General features: G+C 47.4%; 1 protein-coding gene and 1 pseudogene across 2 annotated transcripts in view; one reads left to right on the forward strand and one right to left on the reverse strand.

Moving 5' to 3' along the window:
- Nucleotides 1-22,324, reverse strand: part of c8h6orf136 (chromosome 8 C6orf136 homolog) — a 33,943-nt gene extending 11,619 nt beyond the window's left edge. Inside the window, exons 1-4 of one of the 2 annotated variants that reach the window (XM_078217484.1) lie at nt 22,258-22,324; nt 20,974-21,160; nt 11,215-12,114; nt 4,285-4,373 (exon numbers count right to left, since the gene is read on the reverse strand). In XM_078217484.1, the coding sequence (XP_078073610.1) occupies nt 4,285-4,373; nt 11,215-12,114; nt 20,974-21,138 (1,154 nt within the window). In that variant the 5' untranslated portion in view covers nt 21,139-21,160; nt 22,258-22,324. Of the gene's footprint in view, nt 1-4,284; nt 4,374-11,214; nt 12,115-20,973; nt 21,161-22,123 lie in introns of both variants that reach the window. The other variant, XM_078217485.1, reaches the window with a different exon arrangement.
- Nucleotides 22,325-24,924: 2,600 nt separating this feature from the next.
- On the forward strand, nt 24,925-25,090 carry LOC144498008 (U2 spliceosomal RNA; annotated as a pseudogene).
- Nucleotides 25,091-26,199: the final 1,109 nt, after the last annotated feature.

A 26,199-nucleotide genomic window follows, 5' to 3' on the forward strand; every position in this document is an offset into this window, starting at 1 on the left:
GGGTTCAATGTGCGTGCGTGTGTGCGTGTTCAGTGTGCGCGTTAGGATGAAGAGATGACCTGGAATGGCCTTCCTCATCAAGATTTTTTGAAACATTCTTTTCACAGGGCTTGGCCGTCACTGGTGAGGTCAATATTTTTATTGCCCATTCCTGTTGCCCCTTGAGAAGGTGGTGGGGAGCTCCCTCTTGAATCGCCGCAGTCCATGCAGTGTAGGTACACCCACAGTGCTTTTAGGGAGTTCCAGGATTTTGACTCGGTGACAGTGAAAGAACGGCCGATACATTTCCAAGTCGGGATGTCAGGTGGGTTAGAGGGGAACCCGTTGGTGGTGTTTGCATGTATCTGCTACCCTTGTCCTCCTGGCCAGCCGTCCACCCTTCAGAAACCGGAGTCTGTTCAAAAACTCTGCCTGCGTTCCTAAGTTGTTTCAAAAACTGGTAGCACCTCACCCACTGCACTTGTGGATTTACACTGACTCCTGGTCCAGTTTAAAAACCTCGATGTTAAAACTTGTATGCTTTTCCGCAAATCTCATCCTTCTTAGCTCTGTAATTTGCTCCGGTCCTACAACCTTCCCACGTTCAAAGTGCCGTGATGTCTAAAACACTCGAGTGAGGAAACTGGAAAGATTACAAAAATCAGTAAATAAACCCTATCTCCCAGCTGCTCTCATCAACTGGTTTTGGTAGCCAATGTTAACTGCCAGTGGGTGGTACACTCCCCTCCTGATGTAGGGGGGTTAATTCGGCTACTCAAAACACATAACCGTAGGTTTAGGAATACTAACACAATACTGACTCAAGGGTGAATGATCTTGGACGATGGGAATGTTGGCAAAGGCTGCAGCTATAGAAGACAGCTTTATATGAATAACGAGCATTTTTCATTTAAAACATATATCTTGAATTTATGAAATGAATGAAGTCTGTTTTAGGATTTCTGTGAAACTTTAGTCAATGACAGAATACAGCAGGCCCTGGTGGGAGAGGTATTGAGAAACAATAGTTCCACTGATAGCAGTGATGTTATCAGCAGTGTTCGGGACAAGATGGCTGCCAATGGCAACTTGATGAATAGAGTTATGCAGCTCTGAGCTGTACCGCAGGTCGTAGGCAGAGATAAGGGATTTCTCAGGGTCGGACGAGAGTCACGTGGGCTCATTTCAGTGGGAATCATCCACCCGTTTCATGTCCAGTGTCTCATGTTATGAGGCAACAAGAGGGGGACATATCCATAATTAATAACAAATGAAATCCCATTAGGATATGAAAGGTGGGCAATATGATTTAGTAAATGTATAATTGCCTTCAAGAGAACATTGTTCTTCAGAGTGACATTGGGCTGCCCGCATTCTATACCTTGAGTGTTAGGCTTCCTTACATCATTCTCCCATTCAATCATTTGGTTAAATAAAGTCATAAAGTTATGTCTTAAATCAATACACTGCATTCCATGAGTCTCTGTATTAGCTTAAGTTTAGCAATACATAGCCTCGAGAGGAAAACCTCCGTCTACACCTCCCAAATCAGGGGTTTGTGGAGTTAAGTTCCAGTGGAGCACAAAACTCTAGACTGCAGTACTGTGGGAGCGCCACACTGCCAAGGTTACTGTCTTTCGGATGAGTTGTTGAACCGGGGGCCCTTCTGCCCTCCTGAGTGGAGGTGAAAATATCCCATGGCACTATTTCGAAATACCTCATTGGCTGCAAAGCACATTGGGATGCTTAGAGGTTGTGGAAGACAAGATCTAAATGCAAGGCATTAAACACAACAGCTGCACATTCCTACCGACAGTGACAGGCATCGCTCTCAGTTCCACAGGAACCCTAATGATTACAGCAATGCTGAGGTATGTCAACAGCCAGATCAGCTTCAATAGCAACTAGAGGTCGTCGCTCATGTCAATGTCACTTCCAAAGTCACAGAATTATCAACGCAATGGGAAATGCAAACTCTTCCATGGACCAGTGTAATTGGTCAGCGTAATCATTTAAATTTTCACTCAATGAGTGGTAACCAGAGACAGTTCCATCAATACTGCTGAAAACGGAATACTGCTGAAACCTGTGCTTAATGTTCCCTTCACTCACATTGTCTGTATCTTTAAGACCTGGCTGGCTGTAGAGATTCGCATTCTAATCAGTATTCTGTAACTTGATTTTGTGTCTCTGTGCCCTGTTTGAGAGCAGATTTCCACTCCATCTGACGAAGGAGCAGCGCTCCGAAAGCTAATGGCATTTGCTACCAAATAAACCTGTTGGACTTTAACCTGGGGTTGTTAAAACTCTTACTGTGAAAACGGATTAATCAGAAAGGATAAATATTTATACTAAGGCTACCCTGTCGTCCCAGTGAGAAACTGGATTGTAAAAAGTCACCGAAAGACTATACTGAACCATTTACCCATTCATTTGTGTACAATTAGTCAATTTTGTTTGTAAATCAGATTTTTTAAAAACACACATGCCCAACAGTGCCCTTCCACAAGCTCAATGTGGGGAACTTTCTTGTTCTCCCCTTGTTCTGGAAAGGCAACCAGAACCGACCCTCTTGCGACCCTATTCCCACTAAACTGCTGGTTACCGAGCCCCTTTTCCTGGCTTCCCTGTTAGCTGACTTTGTTAACATTTATCTCTCCTCTGTTTCTGCCCCCTTTAAAAATTCATGTCCCCTGTATTCTTTCAGCCTACCGCCCCACATCCTTTATTCCTGGCTCTCTCCAAAGCCCTTGAATTCCTCTCAAATCTGTGCCCAACTTTCCCGGATCTCCATGTTGTAATCGGTGTTCTGTCTCTGCCACAGTACTGAAACGGTTGTAATCAAAATCACAGATAACATCATGTGTGGCTGTGGCAAAGGTAAACGTCCCTCCTTTCTCCCCCTGGCCCACCACCATCCTTCTCAACCTGTCTGCTGCTTCTGGCAAAGCCACTTGTCGTTCAGCTTGGTGGGACTGCTCTCGTCGGGTTCCGATCTTGTCTATCTAATCAAACCTGTGACCTCTTAGCAACATCCAAAAGCACAGCATTAGTTCGCACATGTACGCTGATAGCACCCAGCACCGAGTCCCACCCCCCTCACCTCCCTCCCACCCACCCAAAGTAGGATTCATGAGCAAATATAACTCGAGGAAGTAGCCACCTCAAAAAGTAGAACAGAAGCTGCAACCTCAAGGCAATCTACATACACGCAGAACACAGACTTAAAAGATACAGGAGGCCTGGGAGTCAAAGAACAAAGAAAAGTACGGCACAGGAACAGGCCCTTCAGCCCTCCAAGCCTGCGCCGATCATGATGTCTGCCTAAACTAAAACCGCATGTACTTAAGGAGTCCGTATCCTTCCATTCCCATCCTATTCATGTATTCGACTAGTTACTCCTTAAATGCCCCCACCACCTCCCCAGGCAGCACCACCCTCTGTGTAAAAAACTTGCCTCGCACATCTCCTCTAAACTTTTCCCCACGTGCCTTAAACCTATGTCCCCTAGTACTTGACTTTTCTATCTTAGGAAAGAGCATCTGACTATCCACTCTGTCCATGCCACTCAATCTTGTAAACCTCTATCAGGTCACCTCTCCGTGAACCATCTTAATCTATGGCTTTATGGGACAGCTGCATGCAACACTCTCCACGTCAAACACCCGATGGTAAAGGGGGTGGGGGGAGGACTTGCACGCAAAGAACCTCACTGTACATTTTCTCTTAAATATGGAACTGTTTTATTTATATCACGACATTGCAATCATCGTTGCTCCTTTGAGCTTTTTTTTCGCTGCACACAGAGGGATCTCCCAGCCATTTTCATGCTCTATATATTTAAATTAAACAATATCCTTCACCCCTGTATTTTAACAATATAATTAACGTGGAACTAACACTTGGAGGGAGGAGGGAGGGGGGGGGAAAAGAGGCTGGTAAAGCTGGGGTGGTGTCATTAAAAACAAAACCCTCGGCTGACCATGGTTCCTCCCTTCGATAGCTGTTGGCAAATACAAAACCCATTCAAGCGTTGACGACAGCGCTGTGGGTGTACCTACACCACAGCGGTTCGAGAAGACGGCTCAGCACCACCTTCTCAAGGGGCAATTAGGGACGGACAACAAAATTGCCGGTCTGGCCAACGACGCCCACACCCCGTGAAAGAATAGAAATAAAAACGCTTGCACACAAGCAGCTAAAACGGAATGGGATTTGCAGGTTCATTGGCCTTTACCCATTCTTGATAACGCCCTCATTATATATCTTGTAACATTTGGACACAAAAAGGAAGCAAGTACACACCGTGTCCTTATCCGTGGAAACTGGCTGATGAATTCTACGTTCTGAGAGTACATTCCGTAATCGTGCGACTTCAAGAAGAAATTCGGCAACTGGAAACATTCAAGAATATTGGTTATGAGTTGGGCAAGATGGCGCGGCAACAATAAGATGGAGTTTTATTTTCACACGCATGTCAGCAGCAATCGGGTGGATATAGAAAGCTACTGAACAGTCTCCTCCTCATGGCTGCAGCCTGTAACTGCACCGTGACAGTCTACATGGCAAAACAGAAAGAAAATGTTCACGTCACAATTTACTACCATATGTAACCAAACAGAACAGGAAACACTAGAATAAAAGCAAGATGCTGGAAATCTGAAATAGGAACTGAAATTGCTGGAAAAACTCAGCAGGTCTGGCAGCATCTGCAGAGACTGAAACAAAGTTACGCCGGGACAAAATTGGGTTTTTGGCTTCCTTTTTGTGTCCAAGATGGAGGAAAAAGGCCTGTCCTCACTTTCCACCCCACCAGCATTCAAAGGATCATCCACCGCCATTTCCGGCACGATGCCACCATGAAACACATCTTCCCCTCATCCTCTTCCCATGGTACCCTCCCTTGCAAGTGTAATGAAAACAAAAAACAGTATAGAATATCCCTACAGTGCAGAAGGAGGCCATTCAGCCCATCAAGGCCACACTAACAACAATCCCACCTACTTACCCTGCTAGTCCCCCATGGCCAATCCACCTAACCAGCACATCTTTGGAGTGTGGGAGGAAACCGGAGAAAACCCACGCAGACACGGGGAGAACATGCAAACTCCACACACAGAGTCACCCAAGGCCAGAATTGTACCCGAGACAGCAGTATTACTCACTTTGCCTGATCTTTTACTTCCTCCTCCCTCACTGTTCAAGTTCCCAAATATTCCTTTCAGGCTAAGCAGCGTTTCACTAGCACCTCCTCCAAGCTGGTCTACTGCATTCGCTGCTTCCAATGTGATCTCCCCTACCTTGGGGAGACTAAATGCAGACTGGGTGACTGCTTTGTGGAACATCTTCACTCAGTCTGCAAGTATGGTCCCAACCTTCTGGTTTCAACTCACCATCTTGCTCTCAGACCCATGCGTCTGTCCTTGGCCTGCTGCAACAGCGAAGCCCAACGCAAACTGGAGGAACAACACCTCATCTTCAGATTAGGTACTTTGCTTTTGGGCTCAACATTGAGTTTAACAACTTTAGACTGTGACATTTCTCCTCCATCCTCCTTGTACGGGAGATCACATTGGGAGCAGCCAATGCAGTAGACCAGCTTGGAGGAGGTGCTAGTGAAACGCTGCTTAGCCTGAAAGGAATATTTGGGGCCTTGAACGGTGAGGGAGGAGGAAGTAAAAGATCAGGCAAAGTGGGTAATACTGCTGTCTAGGGTTCAATTCTTGGGTGACTGTGTGTGTGGAGTTTGCACGTTCTCCCAGTGTCTGCGTGGGTTTTCTCCGGTTTCCTCCCACACTCCAAAGATGTGCTGGTTAGGTGGATTGGCCATGGGGGACTAGCAGGGTAAGTAGGTGGGGATAGATGGGATTGTTGTTAGTGCAGCCTTGATGGGCTGAATGGCTTCCTTCTGCACTGCAGAGATATTCTATACCAGCGGTCTCCAAACTCCGATCCGGAAGCGGCCCGCATGTGGCCCGTGGGCCGTAGTTTGGGGACCTCTGTTCTATACTGTTTTTTGTTTTCATTACACTTGCAAGGGAGGGTACCATGGGAAGAGGATGAGGGGAAGATGTGTTTCATGGTGGCATCGTGCCGGAATGGCGGTGGATGATCCTTTGAATGCTGGTGGAGTGGAAAGCGAGGGCAGGCCTTTTTCCTCCATTTTGGACACAAAAAGGAAGCCAAAAACCCAATTTTGTCCCAGTGTAACTGTCTTAAAATCCAAAAATCTCCTGTCCCAACACAACCAATGCGCCCCCAGAAAAAAAACTTAGCCTTAAACTTTGCTTTCACTGAGCACTGACCTTTGCCCTCCTATTAACACTTCTTTCCCATTTACCTTTATGCCACTATCACTACCACTTACTCTGTCCTTCACACAGCCATTAACATTTTCTCCGTCGTGTGCCCTACACACCTTCGCTGCAATCTAACCTTCTGCTTTGTTCCTCCTGCTCTCTGCAATATATGATACATCACATTTTTCCCCTCGCTTTAGCTTTGAAGAGTCACACAAACCCAGATGCCACCAGACTTGCTGAGTTGTTCCCACATTTTCGGTTATTGTAACAGGAAACAAATTGATACGGACAGCAAGTGGGCGCCCATCGATTGTGAAAATTAATTAGATTGGGAAAGGACACCTCAAAGACATAGTTTTGGTCTCGGCACCCAGGGGAAGAGAATGAAGAGGTCACATCGATTCCCAGTTGGTCAAGTTAATGCTGGCTCTGGTTTTGAAACCTGGAGAAAAGACAGCCCAGAAGAACGTGACAGCAATTTACAATTACATAGCGGCTCCTAACAAAATAAAACATCCCAGGCATTAAACAAAATTTCACACTGAGTCACGCAAGGAGATATTAGAACAGTTGACCAAAGCTCAGTGAAAGAAGAAGCATTTTAAGAGAGACACATGATCGTCAGGTAAGTGTCTTTAGGACAAAACGAAGGCCGTCTCACCTGAATCCTGCCTAGCTTGGTTATTGTGCTGTATAGCAAGCATATTATCATGGGGTGGCATGGTGGCACAGTGGTTAGCACTGCTACCTCACAACGCCAGGGACCCGGGTTCAATTCTGGCCTTGGGTCACTGTGTGGAGTTTGCACATTCTCCCCGTGTCTGCGTGGGTATCCTCCCGGTGCTCCGGTTTCCTCCCACAGTCCAAAGATGTGCGGGTTAGGTTGATTGGCCATGCTAAGTTACCCCTTAGTGTCAGGGGGATTAGAAGGGTAAATCTGTGGGGTTATGGGAATAGGGCCTGGGTGGGATTGTGGTCGGTACAGGCTCAATAGGCTGAATTACCTCCTTCTGTACTGTAGGGATTCTATAGAAGATTAGCTGGGTAAAAGGAAGTAAAGAGTAGGAATAAATGGGTCATTTTTCAGTTGGCAAGCTGTAACCATTGGAGTGCCACAAAGGATCAGTGCTGGGCCTCAAATATTTAAAATCTATGTTAATAACTTGGATGAAGGGACTTGAATGTGGTAGCTAAATTTGCTGAGGGCACATACTTAGGATAGTAAACTATCCTTCCTCGGGTGGATGGAGCAAGGGGGCATAACTATAGGGTTCGTGGTGGGAGATATAGGAAGGATATCAGAGGTAGGTTCTTTACGCAGAGAGTGGTTGGGGTGTGGAATGGACTGCCTGCAGTGATAGTGGAGTCAGACACTTTAGGAACATTTAAGCGGTTATTGGATAGGCACATGGAGCACACCAGGATGATAGGGAGTGGGATAGCTTGATCTTGGTTTCAGATAAAGCTCGGCACAACATCGTGGGCCGAAGGGCCTGTTCTGTGCTGTACTGTTCTATGTTCTAAACTGAGAGGGAAATAAAGAGGCTACAAAGGGATATAGTTAGGTTAAATGAGTGGGCACAAATTGGCAGCTGTAGATATGATGTGAGAAAATGGGAACTTGTCCACTTTGGCAGGAAGGGTAGAAAGGCTGCATATTGTTTAAATGAGAAAGTATTGCAAAACTCTCGAGGTACAGATGGATCAGGGTGTCCTCATACATGAACCTGGAAAAGTTGCAGGTTTAGCAAGTGATTAGGAAGGCAAATGGAAAATTGTATATTCCTTGCATATTTTTGTTTTTATTCATGGGATGTGGGTGTCGCTGACTTGGTGAACATTTATTGCTCATCCCTGAGGGCATAGAGTCCTACAGTCCAGAAGGAGGCCATTCGACCCATCAAGTCTGCACCGACCACAATCCTACCCTGGCCCTATCCCCATAACCCCATGTATTTACCCTAGCTAGTCCCCTGACACCAAGGGGCAATTTATCATAGCCAATCCACCTAAACTGCACACTTTTGACTGTGGGAGGAAATTGGAGCACCTGGAGGAAACCCACACAGACATGAGGAGAATGTACAAACTCCATGCAGACAGTGACCCAAGCTGGGAATCGAACCCGGTCCCCGGCGCTGTGAAGCAGCAGTGCTAACCACTGTGCCGCCAAGGGCTGTTGAGAATCAACCACATTGCTGTGGGTCTGGAGTCACATGTAGACCAGACTGGGTAAGGACAGCAGATTTCCTTCCCTAAAGGACATTGGTGAACCATATGGGTTTTTACGATAATCAACAATGGTTTTCATGGTCATCAGTAGCTTCTTCATTCCAGATTTTTATTGAATTCAAATTTCGTCATCTGCCAAGGTGGGATTTGAACCCAGGTCCCCAGAGCATTACTCTGGGTCTCTGGATTACTAGTCCAGCGACAATATCACTAAACCACTGCGTCCCCAGGGATAAATAGGGAAGTTTTGCACAACTCTATAGGGTGCTGTTGAGACCACATCTGGAGTCCTGGGTAGTTTTAATTTCCTTACTTGAAAAAATATATCATAGTATCATAAGAAGGTTTACTCAATTTATGAAGAAAAGTGGGACGTGTTGGGTCTGTGTACATGAGAGTTTAGAAGAATGAGAATTGTACTTACTGAAAGATACAATATGCTGAGGACAATGATGGGTTAGATGCTGAAAGGATGCTTCTCCTTGTGGGACAGACTAGAACTCACACTTTAAAAACAGATCTCCCATTTAAGACAGATGAGAGGAAATCCTCTCTCTCTCTTGAGGGTCATTGGTCTGTGGAATTCTCTTCCCCAGAGAGCACTGGTAACAGGGTCATTTTTAAGGCCAAGTTAGATTGACTCTCTTGTCAATCTAGAAGGGTTTAATGGGAGACAGGAACATGTAGTCAGGCCACAATCAGATCAGCAATGATCTTACTGAATAGTGGAGCAAACTCAAGGGGTCTACACTTTTAAAAAATTATTCATTCGTGGGATATGGGCGTCGCTGGTTGGCTAGTATTTATTGCCCATCCCTAGTTGCCCTGTGAAGGTGATGGTGTGCTGCCTTCTTGAGCGATTGATACAACTGAATGGCTTGCGAGGCCTTTCAGAGGGCAGTTGAGAGTCAACCACATTGCTGTGGCTCTGGAGTCACATGTAGGCCAGACCGGGTAAGGACGGCAGATTTCCTTCCCTAAAGGACATTAGTGAACAAGATGGTCGACAATGGTTTCACGGTCATCGGTGGATTCTTAATTCCAGATTTTTTAAAATTGGGTTCAAATTCCACCATCTGCCGTGGCGGGATTTGATCCCGGGTCCCCAGAACATTAGCTGAGTTTCTGGATTAATAATCTAGCGATAATACCACTAGACCATCGGGATGCACCTGCTTCTAACTTGTACCAGTTGAGGGAAATTGCTTAGATGTACAGTTTCTTACTGAAACATTCAAGTGCATGAAGGAGAATAGAAATGCTTAATGCTAGATCAGGAAAAGGGCCTCACGTTAAATATAAACACACCAGACTAGTTGGGCCATGTATAATTACAAAACGCAGAGTAAGGCTATGTGGTATAATAAAATACAATAATAATACAGGAAATACTGGAAAAACTCCGATTTAGCAGCATGTGTGGAGAGACAAAGTTAACTCACGCATCTGTACATCGTACAGACTCAAAACATTTATTGTTTCTTTCCCCACAGAGGCTGCCAGGCCCACTGAGTTTTTCCAGCATTTTCTGCTTGTGTTTCAGACTTTCAGCATCTGCAGTATTTAACTTTTATAATAGAAACCACATGGGCAGGGAGGGAGTTAAACGTTTATTTATTAGTCACAAGTAGGCTTACATTAACATTGCAATGAAGTTACTGTGAAAAGCCCTGAGAATCAACAACTTTCACTCAACTGGCCATGACCAGACCTCTCGTTGTGAAAACAAAGTCTGGGTTCAAACCACCATACTTAAAATGGAGAGTTGAATTTAAATTTGCCACTTAGTTCGAATGCACCTCAAAATTCCCACATCCTGCCTTGTGAAAATAAAAGAGGGCGTGGAATTACTGTTACAAATGTGCAGAGCTCTGCTTAGACTGCAGCAACTGCATTCAGTTCTGGACACCAGGCCTCAGGAAGGACATAATGGCCTGGAGGGGACAAAGCTAAATTCACCAGGGTGATACTGAGGCTAAATAAGGGTTAAATTCGTAGGACTGGCTGCAGAGACAAGTCGAGAGGATTAATGGCTAATTCAGACATTTAAGACAATTAACGATTTTATGGGGTAGATAGAGAAGCTATTTCATAACAGAACAAAGAAAAAAAACACAGTGGGACTTTCCTCGTCTGTCCTTTCTTGTCTGGACCTTCACTGTGTTTATCTTATCTCGCTCGGTGTTCACTGACCTACAGTGACCTCCAGCAATGCTGAAATCCTTATCCAGGTTTTCAAGTCTCTCCCTGGCCTTAGCCTTCCCTATCTCTGTAATATCCTCCAGCCCCACAACCCCCCCAACGCATCCTCATTCTTCTAATTCTACCTCCAAATAACCCCAATTTTAATAGCTCCACAGTGCCTTCAGCTATGGGATTCGCTCCCTATAAACCACTTGTGTCTCCCTCCCCGGGAGACTCTTCAAAACCTACCTCTGACCAACCCTTTGGTCCTACTGTCTCTCCCTTGTGGCTCAGTACTGAATTTTAATGAATGCACCTTGGGACATGTATGCTGCACTAAAGGCACTATATAAATGCAAATTGTTGTCAGCCAAACACCACAATAGGCTTCATTCTTGTCTGGAGATCCACACACACACTGATACACACGCCCCCCCTCAGTTAAAGCTTAAAGTGAGTACCCCCCCATCCCCCGCAACCTCAGTTAAAGCTTAATTAAAGTAAGGAGCTCTCATACCTCTACTCTCAGCTTTTCATAAAGCGTCGCCAGATGTTCCTCCATGCTGGGCTCCCTCTTCTGCCAGCCTGCGCTCGCAAGGTTACCAGTTCCACTAAATGCAGCCAATGCCCTGAGCTGGGACGCAGGCATTGTCAGGTGCTCAAAACCCGCGTGGTATGGCATCCGGCAGCACTCGTTGTCAAAGAGCGACCTGAAAGAGTCCAGGTGCCCCTCGTGCATGTCCCAGAGGCTCACCGTTATCTCTGGGGATTCATCCGGCTGGGGACTCAGCCCGTTTGCAGGGGGCACTCCGATTTCCTCGGGTTTACCCGCCAGTGACTCCAGGATGCCCTCGTCTGCCAGTTCACTCACCATCGGCCACTCAGAGCTGCCGCGATGCTCCACCACAATGTCGTCCGCATTGCGACCGTCAACGGTGGTAATCGAATCCAAAATGCCTTCAAGCTGCGACAGCAGAAGTGCACTGGCATGTTCGCCACCAAGCCGCCCCTCCAGCTCACTGGGCACACTTTCTATCCTGGAGGCTACCAACTGCTGCAAATGCACCAGACTGGAGTACGGCACCTCCTGCAGGGCAGCCTGTTCCTTCTCCTGGCCACTCATCATCAACTGCATGCTGACCTTCTCATCCTGGACACAGATGAGGGACTGCAGGCCTGTGCCATTCAGTACTGACACCCGGCCGTGGGCACCTTGCAAGAGACCATACTGTAGGGCCTGGGCCCGCTCGACATCCGGTAAGTGGCCCAGCCCAAGGTTAAGGCTGTGGGCAGCCACTGTGTCTCTCTCTACGCCTAGCCGTCTCTTGGTCTGGTGGCGCACGTGAACAGGAGACTGTGTGGCCCACGTGGCGCTGCTAATCGGCCGAGAGAACCTGTTGGGGCACACCTCGAACCTCTGAGGAAGAAAAAGGAAAAGACAAGTGGCTTAGTCCAGTCCAAATCCAGATGTGCGCGCGTGTGCACAGACAGACACACACACAATGTTGCAAAAACAGAGGCACTGGAGACAATGCAAGCAAGATTCAAAAGGATGAAACAGCTGACACTATGATCTTTGCCTCAACTTCATCTTGTGGCAGCAGGTTCTGCCTGCCAACCTGACAATAAAAGTGTGTTTCATTTTCTAGATAAGCCAGAAAGGATAGAAATTGATAACTGCATCAGACACCGATGATTAAGCATCTTAAGAAAATGGGCTAAGATCAGAGAGTGGTGGGATGAGTGAAGATCAGTCCCATCTCTCTGATCAGTTGCGGAGATTATACACTCCGAGGCTTTTCACATGCGTGCGAGTGATTTGAGGCAGTAATTTATTCGGAACAGAGACTTCCATTTAGTTGCATATTCTTTACTCACAGCTCCAATTGGGCATTTTGAATTAACTAATGCAAGGCCCGGATGGAATAGTTGTGACAGGTTAGATACGCTCTTACTGCAGCAGCAACAAGTGGCAAAACTGAATTCAATAAAGAGGACTATTTGCTGACTGGCAGTAGAAGAAATGACCGTGAATGCTGCTGGATTGTCAGAAAGTTCTAACCGGTGAGGGAAGCTCTCTCATCATCACCCGCCTGGTCTAACCTTCACACGACCCTACGTTCTCCCCGTGTCTGCGTGGGTTTCCTCCGGGTGCTCCGGTTTCCTCCCACAGTCCAGAAGACACGTGGGTTAGGTGCATTGGTCATGCTAAATCCTCCCTCAGTGTACCCGAACAGGTGCCGGAGTGTGACGATTGGGGGATTTTCACAGTAACTTCATTGCAGTGTTAACGTTTGTGACACTAATAAATAAACTTAAAGCTAGTCCTGTGTAGATTTACAAACAAGGAGCAGCAGTAGGACTGGGCCATGTGGCTCCTTGAGCCTGCTCTCCGATTTAATACGATCATGACAGATCTGATAACCTCAAATCCTCATCCTACCTACCCCTGATAATCTATCACACTGCCTTGCTTACCAAGGATCCGCTCACCTCTGCCTTAAAAATATTCACAGACTCTGCTTCCACCCACTTTTCAGCAAGAGAGTTCCAGAGACTCACGAACCTCGGAAAATAAATTTCTCCTCATCTCCATTTAAATGGGTGACTCTTTAATTTATTTTGTAACCGTGACCCCCTAGTTCTAGATTCTCCCATAAGATGAAACATCCTCTCTATGTCCACCTTGTCAAGACCCCTCACATTTCAATCAATCAGTGTTTGACTCTTAATTTCTTCCCAGTAATCAAGCATCATCTTGTCAGCGTCACCCGAGCAATTTATTAACTAAACAACTCCCCGCTCGATACACTGCTAATAAATCCATTCAGGAATACATGGGAGACTTCGCTATAGGCTTATACTCTCCGGAGGTTAGAAGACTCTCAAGGGGCTTGGCATGGTAGATGTCGCGAGGCTGTTTCCCCTGGCCGAGAAGGCTACACTTGTGAGATAGTCTCAGGATAAGAATCATAGAATCCCTACACTGCAGAAAGAGGCCAATCGGCCCATCGAGCCTGCACCGACAACAATCCCACCCTAACCCCACATACTTACCCTGCTAATCCCCCTAAGCTACACATCTTGGGACACTAAGGGGCAATTTAGCATGGCCAATCAACCTAACCCGCACATCTTTGGACTGAGGGACAAGGGGACTGAGATTTTTTTCACCCAAGAGGACTGCGACCCTTGGAAATTCACTAACCCGGAGGGTCATGTGCATTCTATTGGTGATTAAATAGATTGTTTTCAGCACTAGGATAATTGGTTGGTTGGAGAGGCAGTGGTGTAGTGGTATTGTCAGTGGGCTAGTATTCCAGAGACCAAGGGTAATGATCTCGAATCCCACACCACAGATGGATTGCATTTTTGAAATTTGAATTGAATTTTTAAAAAATCTAATGTTGAGCATGAAATCATTGTCAATTGTTGGAAAAACCCATCTGGTTCACTAATATTCTTCTTTTAGTAAAGGAAATCTGCCGTCCTGGTCTGGCCCATACGTTTTAAGTTTATTTATTAGTGTCACAAGTAGGCTTACATTAGCACTGCAATGAGGTTATTGTGAAAATCCCCTAGTCACCTCACTCCAGCGCCTGAGAATTTAGCATGGCCAATGCACCTAAGCAGCACGTCTTTCGGACTGTGGGGGGGAAACCGGAGCAACCGGGGGAAACCGGAGCAACCGGAGGAAACCCACATAGACACAGGGAGAATGTGCAGACTCCGCAAAGACAGTGACCCAAGCCGGGAATCAAACCCGGGTCCCTGGCGCTGAGAGGCAACAATGCTAACCACTGTGCCAGCCCTATGTGACTCCAGACTCCACAACAACGTGGTTGACTCTGAAGTACCCTCTGAAATATTCTAAGCAAGCCATTCAGTTCAAGGGCAATTAGGGATGGGCAAACCCAGCCAGCAACACCCACATCCCACGAAAGAATAAAGATGGGGATTGGGCAGAAAAGCAGAGGTAGATTGATGATCAGCCATGATTGCACGGAATGGTGGAGCAAGCTCGAGTGGCCCACTCCTGCTTCTTACGTTCGTTACCCACACAGCGGTTAGAACGTGGAACTCACTACCGCATGGAGTGGCTGCACAGAGGGGGAAAAGAATAGAAGGATAAGCTCATAAACGGTGAGGCAAATAGGTGTGGGAGGAGGCACAAAGCACAAACACCAACATGGGCCAGGCCAAACGGCCTGTTTCTGTGCTGTAAGCTTAACCTAGCACACAAACGCCACACGATATGCTCCGTCCCAATACAGAAACCAAACATGGAGTGATTAATGGGTTTGAGTTAAAACATTTGGGATGGCGTCTAACAGACAATATTGCAGCTCTACAGCTTTTGAGGAGGCCGGTTTTATCACAAACTAGTATCGCTCAAGGAGCGCAACCCGACCCAATGTACTGACAAAGCAATGAGCTACATTACAAGCAGCAACTTCTCCTCATGATGATCTGCTGATTTGAATCATCCCATTGAAGGATCCTCTTCAGAGAAACAGAGAGAGAGAGAGAGAGAGAATACACTGGAGCAAAAAGTCCATTTTAAATAGCTTTCTTTCATTATGTAGCAGCTGGGAAGGCCATATTCTGCGGAAATGAAAAGATCATGGGTCACTCAATCGAAATTTCCAAGATATTAAGCGGAACTGGTGGGGGGAGGTCACGGGACAATTTTTGCTGGTTGGGCTTATAAGCCCCAACAATTTAGAGTCAGATATTTCGGGAGGGGAATTAGGAAACTTTGCTGCACACTTCTGTGAACAGCACTTGATGCCAAATTTATTGTTAACTTGAAATCTGAGATTGGAGAAATTAAAGGGATTGGGAGCCAGGATCTGGAATGGCAGAGCAAGCTCTGGGCGGCATGGTGACTCGTGGTTAGCACTGCTGCCTCACAGCGCCAGAGACCCGGGTTCGATTCCCGGCTTGGGTCACTGTCTGTGCGGAATCTGCACCTTCTCCCCGTGTGTTTCCTCCGGGTGCTCCGATTTGGTGCATTGGCCATGCTAAATTCTCTCTGTATACCCGAACAGTGTGGTGACGAGGGGATTTTCACAGTAACTTCATTGCAGTGTTAATGCAAGCCTACTTGTGACACTAATAAGTAAATAAACTTTAAAACTTAAGCTCGATTGGGCTGTTCCAAATGCTCCCTAACCTCCTTCAAACTGGGGTGTCAGAAATAACTGCAAAACACTCTATACTCGCTCAACTAGGGTAAAAATGGTCTGGGATAAGGAGGCATATGGGATACCTGCCTTTTATTATCTGAAGTATAGAATACAAGAGCAGGGAGGTCATGCTGGAGCTGCAGAAAACGTTGGTTAGGCCACAAGTGGTGCCCTGTGTGCAGTTCTGTCACCACATTACAGAAAGGCTGTGATTGCAGTGGAGAGAATGCAGAGGAGATTCACCAGGACACTGCCTGGGCTGGAGGGTCTGAGGCATCAGGAAAGATTGGATAGGCTGGGGCTGTTTTCCTGAGTGCAGCGGAGGTTGAAAGGGAAGTAGATAGAGGTGAATAAAATAATGAGGGCACCTTTTCCATGTGTAGATGGGACCAATAACCGGGGGCATGGATTGAAGGTAAGAGGTAGAAGGCTGAGGGGAGTTGAGGAGAAACGTTTTCACCCAGAGGGTGATGGGAATCTGGAACTCAGTGCCTAAAAAGGGTGGTTGAGTCAGAAACTCTCGTAACATTTAAGAAGTATTTAGATATTCACTTGCGCTGCCGTAACCTCCAGGGTTCTGGGCCAAGCGCTGGAAAATGGGATTAGTGCAGCCAGATTTTTATTGACCAGCATGGACACGATGGGCCGAGTGTCCTCCTTCTGTGCTGTAAACATCTATGAATCTAGTGGGGAAGCTGCTCTCATCAGGAACTGTTGAGGCAAAAGCCGGTGATGTATTTATTACAGGGGAGCCTAGAGGAATACCCGAGGGAAGAAATCAATTCATGAACATCCTGAGAGCACGAGGTACAGAGGTGGGTGGAGACTAGAGTGGTGTGTGAATACATAGCATGGCAGGTCAGTGGTGCCGAATGGCCTTTAAAGTTAATTTATTAATCACAAGTAAGGCTTACAAAATCACAGCAATGAAGTCAGTGTGAAATTCCCCTAGTCGCCACACTCCGGCGCCTGTTCGGGTCAATGTATCTACCAGCACGTCTTTCAGACAGAGGGGAAACCGGAGCACCCGGAGGAAACCCACACAGACATGGGGAGAACGTGCAGACTCCACACAGACAGTGACCCAAGCTGGGAATCGAACCCAAGTCCCTGGCACTGTGAGGCAGCAGCGCTAACCACTGTGCCACCCTTACTAATGCAAAATCTACGTGCATCAACTTGGGAAGCACTGAGAGCAACAACTCTCCACAGATGTGTGGTGGAACTTCTCTCTTGGCTAGGTTCAGAACGGTGTGCGACACTTTCCCCTTCCAGGCGCTGCCGGAGCCACCGAGTATTTATTGTTCCTGATTTCCAGCAGCTGCAGCACGTCGCTTTCAGGTTTTCATTACTGCCAACCAGGTACTGCAAACTTTGCTGCTTCTTTTCTGGAGTGCCGGACCACACAGACCTCAAGCTCCAAGCACATTAACCCCCGATCTTCATTACCCTTCACTGGTTCACATAGGGCAGCACAGTGGTTAGTGCTGCTGCCTCACTGCGCCAGGGACCCGGGCTCGATTCCCAGCTTGGGTCACTGTCTGTACAGAGTCTGCACGTTCTCCCCGTGTCTGCGTGGGTTTCCTCCGGGTGCTCCGGTTTCCTCCCACAGTCTGAAGGTGCTAAATTCTCCCTCAGTGTACCCGAACAGGCGCTGAAGTGTGGCGACTGGGGGATTTTCACAGTAACTTCATTGAAATGTTAATGCAAGCCTTCTTGTGACACTTATAAATAAACTTAAACTTTTAAAAATTTAATAAACGATGGGCCTGTGTGTTTTTTTAAAAAAGATAATCAGCCATTATCGAACAAAATACATAAAACAATTAGCACAGAGGGTGTCTCAGAAGAAATTTGATGTGTACTTGAAGGAGAAAGGAACAAAGAACAATAGAGCACAGGAACAGGCCCTTCGGCCCTCCAAGCCTGCGCCGCTCATGTGCCCACTAGACCATTCTTTTGTATCCCTCTATTCCCAGTCTGTTCATGTGGTTATCTAGATAAGTCTTAAACGACCCTAGTGTGTCCGCCTCAATCACCGTGCTTGGCAATGCATTCCAGGCCCCCACCACCCTGTGTGTAAAATACATCCCCCTGACATCTGTGTTGAACCTTGCCCCTCTCACCTTGAACCCATGACCCCTTGTGTTCCTCACCTCCGACCTGGGAAAAAGCTTCCCACTGTTCACTCTATCTATGCCCTTCATAATTTTACACACCTCTATTAGGTCGCCCCTCATCCTCCGTCTTTCCAGGGAGAACAACGCCAGTTTACCCAATCTCTCCTCATAGCCAAGACCCTCCATACCAGGCAACATCCTGGTAAACCTTCTCTGTACTCTCTCCAAAGCCTCCAGGTCCTTCTGGTAGTGTGGCGACCAGAACTGGACGCAGTATTCCAAATGTGGCCTAACCATCGTTCTGTACAGCTGCAACATCATATGCCAACTTTTATATGCTATGCCCCGTCCAATAAAGGCAAGCATGCCATATGCCTTCTCCACCTGTGCTGCCACCTTTAAGGATCTGTGAACTTGTACACCCAGGTCCCTGTGTGTGTCTATACTCCTAATGGTTCTGCCATTTATTGTATAGCTCCCCCTTACATTAGATCTACCGAAATGCATCACTTCGCATTTATCTGGATTAAATTCCATCTGCCATTTCTCCGCCCAATGTTCCAGCCTATCTATATCCTGCTGTATTCTCTGACAATGTTCATCACTATCCGCAACTCCAGCAATCTTTGTGTCGTCCGCAAACTTACTGATCACACCAGTTTCATCTTCCTCCAAATCATTTGTATATATCACAAACAGCAGAGGTCCCAGTACAGAGCCCTGCGGAACTAGTCACAGACTTCCAACCGGAAAAAGACCCCTCCACTGCCACCCTCTGAATTCTATGGCTCAGCCAGTTCTCCACCCATCTAGCTAGCTCACCTTTTATCCTGTGAGATTTAACCTTTTGCACCAGCCTGCCATGAAGGATCTTGTCAAATGCTTTACTAAAATCCATATAGACGACATCCACGGCCCTTCCCTCGTCAATCGTTTTTGTCACCTCCTCAAAAAACTCAACCAAATTTGTGAGGCATGACCTCCCTCGTACAAAACCATGCTGTCTATCGCTAATGAGATTATTCAGTTCTAAATGCGCATATATTCTATCTCTAAGAATCTTCTCCAACAACTTCCCTACCACGGATGTCAAACTCACCGGCCTATCATTACCCGGGTTATCCTTGCTACCCTTCTTAAATAACGGGACCACATTTGCTATCCTCCAATCCTCTGGGACCTCACCTGTGTCCAGTGAAGAGACAAAGATTTCTGTTAGAGGCCCAGCAATTGCATCTCTCGCCTCCCTGAGGAGTCTAGGATAGATGCCATCCAGCCCTGGGGATTTGTCTGTCTTAATGTTTCCTAAAAAACCTAACACTTCCTCCCTTGTAATTGAGATTTTTTTCTAACGGGCCAACACATCTCTCTAAGACACTACCAGTCAACATGTCCCTCTCCTTTGTGAATACTGATGCAAAGTATTCGTTTAGGACCTCACCTACTTCCTTTGGTTCTAAGCATAATTCCCCTCCTTTGTCCCCGAGAGGTCCGATTCTTTCCCTAACAACCCTTAGGATTCTCCTTAATCCTGTCTGCCAAGGACATTTCGTGACCCCTTTTTGCCCTTCTAAGTTCCTGTTGAGTTCTTTTCTACTTTCCCTGAATTCCTCCAGTGCTCCATCTGTTTTTAGCTGCCTGGACCTCATGTATGCCTCTTTTTTCTTTTTGATTAGACCCACAATTTCACTGGTTATCCACGGCTCTCGAATCCTACCTTTCCTATCCTTCCTCTTTACAGGCACAAGCCTGTCCTGCAGTCCTATCAACTACTCCTTAAAAGACTCCCACATGCCAGATGTGGATTTACCCTCGAACAGCCTCTCCCAATCAACAGCCACCAAATCCTGCTTAATCCGGCTGTAGTTAGCCTTCCCCCAATTCAGCACCTTAACCATAGGACAACACTCATCTTTTTCCATTACTATCCTAAAGTTTACAGAATTGTGGTCACTATTTGCCACAAGTTCCCCGACTGCAACTTTGATGACCTGACCGGGCTCATTCCCCAGTACTAGGTCCAGTATAGCCCCCTCTCTAGTTGGACCGTCAACATATTCTTCCAAAGAACCTTCCTGTATGCATTTTATAAATTCTTCCCCGTCCAGGCCCCCAGCCCTAAGCGATTTCCTAAGGAATTCCTAAGGAATTGATTATTCCAATAGAATGAGTTAAAAACAGCTGGAAGGCGAGAAAACAGAGAGGGAGCAGGCTACAGTTGAGTGTAAAACACTGGGTAAAGACCCACTTGGACTGAACGTAAAGCTCAAAGCCTCCCCTGAACCCATTGGATCCTCGCATCATCCTCAGTGTCTCCCTCTATTCATTAAAGCTTGTAGGACATGTCAATACTTTATGTTTTGCCTCAGTTTAATATCTCACCCAAACAACGGCATCACTGGCAACACAGCACCGCCCTGGGAAAGGTCAGTTTAGAATCTGTACTCCAGGGACTGGAGCAGGATTTGAAATCACAACCTTGTGGCTCAAGATGGGATAGCACAGTGGCACAATGGTTAGCACTGCTGCCTCTCAGCGCCGGGGGCCCAGGTCTAATTCCAGCCTCGGATCACTTTCTGTGTGGAGTCGGAACATTCGCCCCGTGTCTGTGTGGGTTTCCTCCGGGTGCCTCGGTTTCCTCCCACAGTGCAAAGATGTGTAGGTTAGGTGGATTGGTCATGCTAAATTGTCCCTTAGTGCGAGGGGCATTAGCAGAGTAAATACGTGGCATTATGGGGATAGGGCCAAGGTGGGATTGTCGTTGGTGCAGGCTCGAATGGCCTCCGAAAAAAAATGGGATCAGGATATTGAATATGATCAGCCACGATCAAAATGAATGGTGGAGCCGGCTTGAAGGGCCTAATGGCCTACTCCTGCTTCTATTTCCTATGTCAAATTCATATCCCACACATTTATTCTATTCCAGCGTGACACGCAGTTACAAGCTTCACATTTTGACTTACTTACCCGTCTGCGGCAGCATGGCGAGGCGCTCCGCCTCCTGGTTGGATAGTGATAGCAGTCATTCCGACAGATCCTGGGCAGATTCCCACAGCAGAGTCTCCGGTGCCCGAGTCCAAATGCTGCCAGGCCCCTGGCTGCACTCTGCCTGCAGCTCACTGCACCTGCCATGCACGTACACAGGCCACCACCACTGTGATGCACAAAATCCGATTACTATAACTCACCCAGTAAACAAAAAAATAAAAACCCTACCTCACTCCCTCGGCCAGCAGACCTCATAATAGAAAAATAAATTATTAAAAAAAACACTCTGGAAACCTCTTCACTTCTTACGCTGCTAGCCACAACCTTGCCAATGCATCAGCTTCCCTGATAACACCCTCTGAGCCGGAGTATCCCCCAATTATCACAAACCCACCCACCCTCAGTCATAGGTCCTCCCAAGCAGTCTCACTGAACCCCCTAACCCAGTTATACCACAACCCTACACAATAGCCCCAACTCCCAGCCACAGTAGCCCCAGCTCCATGTCACCCCACTCTTACAATACGTTAGCTTCTTTGTCTCATCAAAACCCCATTCGCACAGTAACCATGCCTCATTCCACCAGAACCCCATCCCTGGTCCCACCACAGTCCCAGCAGACACGACCCCAGCCCCAATAACCTTGTGGCCCCACCCCCAATTCTCACCGGGCCCCGCCCCCAATTCTCCCCCCGGCCCCGGCCCCGCCCCCAATTCTCCCCCCGGCCCCGCCCCCGATTCTCCCCCGGCCACGCCCCCAATTCTCCCCCGGCCCCGCCCCCAATTCTCCCCCGGCCCCGCCCCCAATTCTCCCCCCGGCCCCGCCCCCAATTCTCCCCCCGGCCCCGCCCCCAATTCTCCCCCCGGCCCCGCCCCCAATTCTCCCCCCGGCCCCGCCCCCAATTCTCCCCCCCGGCCCCGCCCCCAATTCTCCCCCCGGCCCCGCCCCCAATTCTCCCCCCGGCCCCGCCCCCAATTCTCCCCCCGGCCCCGCCCCCAATTCTCCCCCGGCCCCGCCCCCAATTCTCCCCCGGGCCCCACCCCTTCTCTCTCGCTACACCCCGGCCTCAGGTCCCAGGGACCGCCCCTCGAACGCAAAGTTCCGGCATTTCACCGGCAGCAAAGTCACCCTCTTGTCTCTCGATCCTAGACCTCAGAACCGGCGCTTAACCCCGCCATCGCCGTGCCCTTCTTCCCTCCCGCGCTTCCCCTCCGTCCGGCGCCGGCTTCAAGCCGGAACGCTGCCGCCGCCAGGGTGCCCACCTCACTCCAATGCCCTTGGATACCGGGAGCCGAGAGTCCCCCGCGCATGCGCCACTGTAGACGCTTGGCCGAAGACGCTTCCAGAAGGGAAGTCGCAACCGGGACATGAAACGAGCCATCCGATTGGCTGCAGCTCCAGCCGTGACATGAAATGAGCCATCCGATTGGCCGCAGCTCAGCCAGGACATGGATAGAGCCCTCTGATTGGCCGTAGCGGCAGGTGGGGCTGGAAATGTGGCTTCCGATTGGCCGCCAGCGCAGAGGAAAAGAAAGCAACATATCCATTGGTGCAGTTGCCGAGCCTATTGTGACGCAATGTTATGGCATGCTTCTCTGCGCATGCGTTCCGGCTCCGGGTTGGCATTCTGGGAGTTGTAGTCTTCTCACCCAAAGCTGTAGGCTTTTGGACTTGCTGGGTTTGAACTTTGGATCTGATTTTTATCTTTCCCTGCTCCTTCTGTCAATATTTGACTCGCATGCTTATCTCTATAGCATACTTCATACCCTCAGGATCGCCCTGAGTGCTTTACAGCCACTTAAGTAATTTTGAAGTGCAGCCACTGTTGTCATCTAGGTGGTGTTTGCTACCAAATAAACCTATTGGACTTTAACCTGGTGTTGTGAGACTTCTTACTGTGTTCACCCCAGTCCAACGCCGGCATCTCCACATTGTAATCTAGGAAATACAGCAAGCTCCTGCAAAGAGCAATGTGACGATGGCAAGATAATCTGCCTCTAATTATGTTGACTGAGGGATAACAAGAGGGCCACAGGAATTTGTATGACCATCTGAAAGAGTTGTCACATCAAAATTGTTGTCAGTGCAGACTCGATAGGCTGAATGGGCTCCTTCTGCACTGTAGTGATTCTACGAAAAGCCAGCATCTCTGACTTTCAGCACTCTCTCAAGTACTGGGCTGAAGTTTCAGCATAGTCTTTTGTAAATAAAATTCTGGACTGGGACTTGAGCCAATAAGTGGCACAGTGGTTAGCACTGCCGCCTCACAGCGCCAGGGACCCGGGTTCGATTCCTGGCTTGGGTCACTGTCTGTGTGGAGTTTGCATGCCCTCCCCTTATCTGCGTGGGTTTGCTCAGGGTGCTCCAGTTTCCTCCCTCACTCCAAAGATGTGCAGGTTAGGTGGATTGGCCCCACGCTAAATTGCCCCTTAGTGTCAGGGGGACGAGCTAGGGTAAATGCATGGAGTTATGGGGATAGGGCCTGGGTGGGACTGTGGTCGGTGCAGACTCGATGGGCCAAATGTCCTCCTGCACCATATGATTCTATGATAACCTTCTAACTAACAGTAAGAAGTCTCACAACACTCGTGATTCCAAATAAACCTGTTGGACTTTAACCTGGTGTTGTGAGACTTCTTACTGTTAGTTAGAAGGTTATCCCACGCTGTCAGAGAATATTTGTAATTGGCCAAGGTATATGACACTTACTAATGATGACTGACTTGTAATAATGATGATTGGCTCATGATGAGCCAGAAGATGGGCAAAATGTCTTTTGGAAGTTGTACAATTGTATTGCCACTGTGATGTAACTTCAGAGAAGGGTTGGACTGCCCAGCCCTTCTCTCTCAGCGTGCGTTGGTCAATAAAGAAACGTCTTTTACCAGGATACTGTGTCGCGAGTCTTTAAATTAGCTAAAATTAAGCTCAATACTTAGTCTCAGAATAAAACCCCTACACTGGCATTGCTGTGGGTCTAGGCCAGACCTGGTAAGGACCCCAATGGGCTTTGAACTTAGACTTTTAATTCCAGATTGTGTGGCCTACGTGTGACTCCAGACCCACAGATTGTCTCTTAAATGCCCCAGCAAGTCACTCAGTTTAAGGGCAATTAGGGATGGACAATGAATGCCGGCCATCCCATGAAGGAGTTAAAAAGAAATTTAGTTTCTGCACCTGCAAGTTGCCGCACTGTCACTGTCACTTTTGGATGGTGCATCAAACCAGGCCCCTGTCAACCTCCTCATGTGAATGTAAAAACATCTATATTTTTAAACAAACAAAATGGATTTCCCTATTGTCCTCAACAAACATTTGCTCTGTGACTCTGGCACGTCCCCAGTTTCCTAGTGTTTAAAGAAAAATTCTGCTTCCTATATTTTTTCCTCCCATAGTGGATAACGTCATACATCCCCACATTGCTCGGGGCCAAACTAATGGAGAATGCTCAGCGGATCGGGAAGCTTTGTACATCACATGGACTGCAGCAGTTCAAGAAGGCAGCTCGCCAGCATCATCTTTGAAAGAGGCAAATAGGGATGGGCAATAAATGCTGGCCCAGCCAGCGAAGCCCACATCCCTTGAATAAAATTTTAAAAAGCATCCGTAGAGAGAGAAAGAGGGTTAACAATTCAGGTCTGTGATCTTTCATTAGTAAGAGTTTTAACAACACCAGGTTAAAGTCCAACAGGTTTATTTGGTAGCAAACACCATTAGCTTTCGGAGCACTGCTCCTTCGTCAGATGGAGTGGAAATCTGCTCTCAAACAGGGCATAGAGACACAAAATCAAGTTACAGAATACTGATTAGAATGCGAATCCCTACAACCAGCCAGATCTTAAAGATACAAACAATGTGGGTGGAGGGAGCATTAAGCACAGGTTAATTCAGATCTTTCATTCGAACATGGATCGGAAACATTAACTCATTCTTCTTCTCGGCCTTTTGGCTAAGATCAAGTGTAGTATCTGTTCTTATCGCTTCTCGGCCTTTTGGCTAAGATCAAGTGTAGTATCGGATCTGCACTTGGTTGAGGTCATGAGGCTTCATATGTTTCATATGAAGCAATTTTTAAAAGCGGCATCTCGGCCTTTTGGCTAAGATGCAAATGAGCTCAAGTCTTGGAGGAGGATCCTCCCCCTTCTCCAATCAGCTTGATTCATGTAGATCAGGCCCAGGACAGGGTGGTTTAGTCACCCGCCCTGTCTTGTCAGCCTGGATCGGAAATGTCTCAACTTGTTGAGACTCTGAATTGGATTTGATTTGATTGAATTGGAAAAGTATTTTTAAAATTTTTTTTAAAAACTCATTCTTTTTTCTTGCCGCAAAATAGAGGAGATGGTGGTGATGCAGTGGTATTCATAGAATCCCTACAGTGCAGAAGAGGTCATTTGGCCAATTGCGTCTGCACTCACTCTCTGACAGAGTATCTTACCCTGGCCCTCTTCCCTCTGCCTAATCCATGTAAACCCACACATTTCCCATCTAACCTACACATCTTGGGACATTAAGGGGCAATTTAGCATGGCCAATCCCCTTAACCTATACATTTTGGACACTAAGGGGCAATTTAACATGGCCAATCCATCTAACCTGCACATCTTTGAACTGTGGGAGGAAATCAGAGCACCCGGAGGAAACCCACACAGACAGGGGGAGAATGCAGACTTCACACAGACAGTGACCCGAGGCCAGAATTGAACCCGGGTCCCTGGAGCTGTGAAGCACCAATGCTAACCACTGTGCTACCTACCATGCCACCTTCAGTGGTATTGTCACTGGACGAGTAATCCAGAGACCAGGGGTAATGCTCTGGGACTTGGCTTCAGATCCCACCATGGCAGATGGTGAAATTTGAATTAAGAGTCTGATGGTCATGAAATATTGTTAAAAAACCCAACCTGTTGACTAATGCCCTTTAGGGAAGGAAACATGTAACTGCAGACCCCACAGCATAGTGGTTGACTCTGAACTGCCCTCTGAAATGGCCATCGAGCCACTCAGTTCAAGGGCAATTAGTGATGGGAAATAAATGCTGACCCAGCCAGCAACGCCCACTGAGTTAAAAAAAAAGACAAATGCTGTCTGATCTCCACAACATTGCCAGCAGTTCCTGATTTATTTCAGCTTCTGTGATACTTTGCTTTTGTTTTATATTCCAAGGGACGTGAAAAGATTTTAAAATTGAGGCATTGCCAGACAAA

Source organism: Mustelus asterias, chromosome 8, assembly GCF_964213995.1.
Source record: "Mustelus asterias chromosome 8, sMusAst1.hap1.1, whole genome shotgun sequence".
Classification (NCBI taxonomy): domain Eukaryota; kingdom Metazoa; phylum Chordata; class Chondrichthyes; order Carcharhiniformes; family Triakidae; genus Mustelus; species Mustelus asterias.